This window comes from Epinephelus fuscoguttatus, linkage group LG16, assembly GCF_011397635.1.
Source record: "Epinephelus fuscoguttatus linkage group LG16, E.fuscoguttatus.final_Chr_v1".
Lineage (NCBI taxonomy): Eukaryota > Metazoa > Chordata > Actinopteri > Perciformes > Serranidae > Epinephelus > Epinephelus fuscoguttatus.
This window is the reverse complement of record NC_064767.1, coordinates 38024318-38030317: the sequence shown is the minus strand read 5'-3', so window position 1 is coordinate 38030317 and position 6000 is coordinate 38024318. Positions and strand designations below refer to the sequence as shown.

The following is a 6000-nucleotide window of genomic DNA, read 5'->3' as shown; positions in this document are numbered from 1 at the left end:
CTGGTCTGCTCTCTATGTTCACATTTTACAGAATGTAATTAATATTTTCCTCATTAATTATATATTATTTTAATGTTCCTTTAAATGGCAGGAAAATACTGCATCATTCTGACCTTAGACCTGTTTTTTTTTTTTTTTTTTTGGTCAGTGGTGCAATCACTTTCTGCTGCCTCAAATGAAGCAATACACCAACAATGTTCCTGACAACACCTCAATTTAAGACCTGGGTGCACAGATAGGTGCAAGTACTTATATAATATGGGTGCTGGCTGTGAAGATGTCACCTAAATATTTACTGTTTATTGGTCTTTCTTTCTTTTTTTTTTTTTTTTTTTTACTGATATGTACTTATTATATTGCTTTGTGTTTTGGTGCTGATGCTTCTTGTTTGCACAATCCCTTTTGCTGCTGTAATGATGCAAATTTCCCCTCTGTGGGACTAATAAAGGATTATCTTATCTGATCTTAAATCTCTTGCCCCAATGTTTTTGACCTCAAATGAAAGTGACATCAGTCACTTGGACCAAGACTACTGATTGCCAGACTGCAGTGACATTTATTCTCCTCAGAATAATGTGAAGTCCATAATTTGATTTCCGTCTTTGCCTTTCCTTTTAATGTCAGAAAACATCTTTGTTATTATTGTTATTATTTTAAAAACTTAAGACTAGATTTTTAATAACATTTTCGGTGGATATTCATGATCCCCAGACAATGAATGCCTCTGTTTTTGCAGACCCCCAATCTCTCCTCTACTGCTATTATTGACACTACATTTACTGTACATTTGTCTAAAAGAAATGTCAAAATCTGATGACAGGTTACTCTGAAACGTATTGAGTACACTCATATTCACATAAACCCTCTCCATTTTGGACACAGTGAACTTTCTTCTATCTCCAGTCTCAGTCCAATAACTTTGCACATAGGATGTCTCATGATCTATCTGGTAATTTGCCATGGAAAATGTTGATCATCATGCTCCTGACTGAATGAATCCCTTTGGTCTGTAGTTTTGCTTGTCCTTGAGTAATGAGTAATATTGCCAAATAACAGGTTAACATTTTTAGAAGCCATTTCAATATTTAGCAGTATCTGTGCAGTAAGATCATTTGAATGAAGGTATGTCACTGAATAAGATGGATAAATCCATACAGCAGATGAGATCCTGTGTTGCCGCAGTGTGCTGGTTTAGCAGGTGTCACTGAGAGTGGCCAGTATGGAGCCGGCCTGCGAGGCAAGTTTACTGCTGCTGTGATCTGTCAGTTTACTGAGGCTTTCCTTCATGTTCACAGAGTTCAACTCCTCCTTCATCACACCTAGAGCAGACAAGGACCGAAAGAATGAGAGAGAGAGAAGTGTGAGATTGATTGTAACTAGTAGTGGAGGTTAAATACATGTGATAGGATGTATTCAGGCCAAGAGTATTCAATGAACATTCATGTGTGTATGAATGTAAACGTGTGTGTATTGTGCGTCCAATAAATGACTTTTCTCTCTGTCTTTAAAATGAGGAACAGAAGATGAAATGCTTTTTCCTTCAGAGCACAACAGCAGAAATAGACACACATGCAGTCAGGACTGGTAATCATTGTTTAATGCAGTAGTACAACAAGCTATAAAAAGAACCAGCGTGTCTTTAGTAACATCTCTACTGACTGCCAAAACTGTAGTCCTTCTTATGGCCACTGGATGCTGGTTCCAAAGAGACATTAAGTGTTCTGCAAGCTCCAGACTTCTCTCAACAAAGACACAAACTGGTGCCTTAAAGAAATAGTTCAGATTTTTTTAAGTGGGGTTTTATGGTGTACTTATCTATACACAATATATTACATAAAGTCAGTGTCATTCAGCACACCTCCAGTTTGGAGAAGCAGGCTGGAGTCTAACATGGAAACTAAGCACTCTACTGCTGTGGGAGGGTCAGCAGCAAAACATATTTTAGCCACCTAAAAAAAAAGTCCCACCAAAAAAAAATCAATATCTCTCAAAGTGTACGCTATATTTAGAATATTTTGACAGCTTTACTTTAATGTAAGACAGTGATTTCCAATGCAACAATGAAGCTGTTGTATCGCTCCCTTCAAAGACTCCACTGATAAAAACAGTAATTTAACATAACTGAACACAGAAGCTGCTGGTCCAACATATTGTCACTCCAAACTAATCACATATCACTGCTTGCTCCGTGGACTTTTGATGTCTACATATGACGCTTGAGGTATCCTGGGTGCATCTGTTGTTGACGTTCTGGGAAGCTGTGTAAGTTTCCGCCTGTTACATGCTTTGTGTCTTTTTTAAAAACACACTTCCATGTTCAAGGGAAATGTTTAGTTTTTGCTCAGTAGATGCATACAGTCTTTATGAAATTACAATGTTGGTAAAACACTTCTTATTAATGTTTATATCCTTGTGCAACAAAAGCATGTAGTTAGGTTTAGAAAAAAAAAAAATCATGGTTTGGGAAGTGGACAGCAGACTCCTGGGTGAAAAGTCCAGGGTTTGTTGGACCCACTAGACTTTCCAGCTCCTTAAGTTATGTTGATTTCCAGCAGCATCTCAAACTGACACTGTCTGGTGGCATTATGAAGTGATGCTGCCTGGCAGTGTATCATATTGCTGTGAAAGGATGGCTCTACTGGTCGGTGTCTGATGTTGAAATCACTGACCAAGTGGCAGAATTTGACAACATCTGAATTTTGTTTGTTATATGTGATTTTGGTGTTTAAAGGGGTTAGTTTGGATTCACCAAAATCACACAATTGTCTGATGGAAAGGTAAAGGGACGAAAATACTGTCAATATAGTGTACACTATTACTGACTTTTTTTTTAGGTGGTTAAAATGTTTTGTTGCTGACCCCTCTACAGCAGTATATTGCTTAGCTTTCATGTCAGACTCCAGCCTGCTTCGCAAAACTGGGGATATGCAGACTGACATCTACTGTATGTAATACACTGTCTATGGATTAAGTTCCCCATACAACTCCACTTCAGAATATCTGATCTATACCCTTAATGGTTGAATTCAGTACTTGAATGTGTCTTTGTAGTGATTTTGTGAGTCACAGCTTCATCATTTCGATTTTAAAGTTTACAGATGAGTATGGTGGCTACTTCACTCTGGCCTCTATTAATTGAGCTCTGTGCTGTGAAACATCCATTCAGAAACCTGGGGGTCATACCACTGATTCCACATCTGTGTTTTCTACAGCCTATGATTAAACCACAGCTCAGACTCTGTTTTAGTATCAAACTAATATAAACTGTCACCACCACCACCTCCAGGTGACAGCTGAGTGATTTAAAGTTTGCCTTCCATGCTGCCTGCCTGTACCTCATTACCTGTAATCCCATCGTGCTCATCATAAGAGATGTGAAAATGTATGGGAGGCATAACCCTTTTACAGTTCTGGCTGTGTGGGCACACTCACTCTCTTGCTAACTGTGTTGCACCTGTTCGAATGGGACAGCTTACAGTTTCTTAGAGTTTTGTGACAACAGCAATTCTCAATACAACGCTGCCTAGCTCTAACCTTTCCAGCCAGAATACGTTGTGCAGAGGCTTTAACCTTCATGTTGTCCAAGAACTTGAAGTTAAACTGCCTCATATAAGGTAAATAAAAAGTGTCTGTAAAAAATGTAGTTAAAATTGATAAAAATCAGATTATATTAGAGTCCTATCAGTTTTTGGGCCCCTCTGAATGCTGGGGCTAGGAAAGTCACTTTGCTTTTTAAAGAAGCTTCTGTACAATGAGAAATGTGTTTTGTGTTTACACCTCTGTGGGCCTTCAACAAACTGCAGTTTCAAGGAGCAGTGTGAAGGATGTAGAGGCATCTAGTGGTGAGGTTGCAAATTGCAACCAATTGAATACCCCTTCCCTCACCCCTCCCTTTCCAGTATGAGAACTCATGGTAGCATACAGGTGTCACCACGTTTTTTGTCATCTCTCTTGTCTACCAGGCCAGTAAATCTTATTGGATTACTGTCTTCTTTGGAGCTCATGGTTTCAGTAACTGTACGTTCACACCAAAAGCTGCCAGAGCTGCAAAACAGCTGAATTCCCTCTAGCAGCACCGCTGGTAAAATATTTGTGGCAGCGAAAACAGCTCAAGTCGCTCATGATGTCAAATTCTGAACGTTCGATTATGCTTAAGCCGCAAAGCAGGTTACTGGCTGGAGCACAGAAATGTGACTTTATGCATTTGCCTGAGGACAGAAACATTCACGTTTGGACAATGAAAACAGAATAAAAAGTCTAAATAGGTCTGACATGAAACACACACAGCCTGTCTTGCGTTCAGGCGTTGTCACATAAATAACAAATTCCAGCACTTGAATAGGCCGTAGCACAAGGGGATCCGCGCAAGTGAGGGACATCTACATTCTGATTGGTTACTGGTCATTTGCAGCTTAAACACGGCATAGCTAATTTGCATAAAGTTAACCAGTCTTCAACTGTCCTTCGCAGCTCAATTCGCCAAACTGCCGCTGCTCATCGCTTTTGCAGCTCAAAATGCCTCTAGTCGCCACATGTCCATTGAAAATTAATTAGACCTGTCGCCTTTGCAGCTCTGGCAGCTTTTGGTGTGAACGCACAGTAAAATGACCTGAATGATTAAATTGTGGAGAATCTAACCAAGCTAACAATGTGTAGTGGCAGTAGTGACAAACAAACCATCTCATCAGAAAGGCTCGATGAAATACGAGAGACCACTAAGAATGACTCAGACCTTCAGACTGTCATTAAGAGCATCTGAAGCAGCTGGCTGCACCGAACAGCCACATTTCCATCCTCACATGCCTTCTATACTGTGAGAAATCACCTCTCTGAAGCGGATGGACTAGTCCTTTACCAGGACTGAATAGTTATTCCAGCACCGCTGAGAGTCAAGGTGCTGAAACAAATCCATGACGGCCACCAGAGGTTAACAAAGTGCCGTGAAAGAGCTAAAATGTCAGTCTGGTGGCCAGGTATTAGCGGCGACATAAAATAGCTGGTGATGCAGTGCAACTTCTGTATCCAACACAAACCAAAACAAAGAAGGGAGCCCCTCATCACCTCGCCCCTGCCAGAAGGACCCTGGCAGAGGATTGCTGCAGACCTGTATGAGCTGCGCGGGAAAAGTTATCTGATTGTGGTCGACTGCTACATCAAAATGGCTCATCTCACATCCACGTCAAGCTTACAGGTCTAGGGTGACCATATTTTGATTTCCAAATAAGAGGACACTCGGCCAGCCACGACATAGCCTACTTAAATGATACTCGCAGTTTACTCAAAGATGCCTTATAATTTTAATATATTTAAAAATTTATATGTATGGATAGAAAATTCAGTTATATTACAAAATAATATCTCTCGAAGACAGAAATTCAGATAGGCCCCAATAGGGGACACATACACACACTAGAGTGTGGCGATCCGAGCCCGACGGTACCCGACGGGTCGGCCGGGTTTGGTCAAAAATGTAGCTATAAATTGTATTCGGGTTCGGGTCGGATTCGGTCAGCTTTCAGTGAAAATATAGTGTAAAAATAAATAAAATCCTATTGTCTGTCCTGTTTATTGCTTGGGCACTGCTATTTACGTGACAACACCTGAACATAACACACACAGACACACATTGGCTGTTTGTTTCTACCTCTCTCCTTGCTGGAAGTCTCGGACCTCCAGCCGCCCGCCTCCACCTTGATTAAACGCTGAAAATAAAATAAAAGAGGGAGACAGGTTTTTCCTATTTTATCTTATTTTGTTTTATTTCTCCCTCTCCTCTCGCTAGAAGCATCGGACCTCCAGCCGCCCGCCTCCGCCTTGATTAAACGCTGAAAATAAAATAAAAGAGGGAGACAGGTTTTTCCTATTTTATCTTATTTTGTTTTATTTCTCCCTCTCCTGTCGCTAGAAGCGTCGGACCTCCCGCCTCCCGCTCGATCTCAAACACGGAGGTCTCCCTCTCGCGTAGCATCCACGGCGCATGCCCGGCCTGTTAACTAGCCT

At 40.8% G+C, this 6000-nt stretch overlaps 1 protein-coding gene across 1 annotated transcript in view; it reads right to left on the bottom strand.

Moving 5' to 3' along the window:
- Positions 1-312: 312 nt before the first annotated feature.
- Positions 313-6000, bottom strand: part of si:dkey-191g9.5 (rap1 GTPase-GDP dissociation stimulator 1-B) — a 55584-nt gene continuing 49896 nt past the window's right edge. Inside the window, exon 14 of the mRNA XM_049601211.1 lies at positions 313-1319. Within this exon, the coding sequence (XP_049457168.1) occupies positions 1192-1319 (128 nt within the window). The 3' untranslated portion in view covers positions 313-1191. The remainder of the gene's footprint in view (positions 1320-6000) is intronic.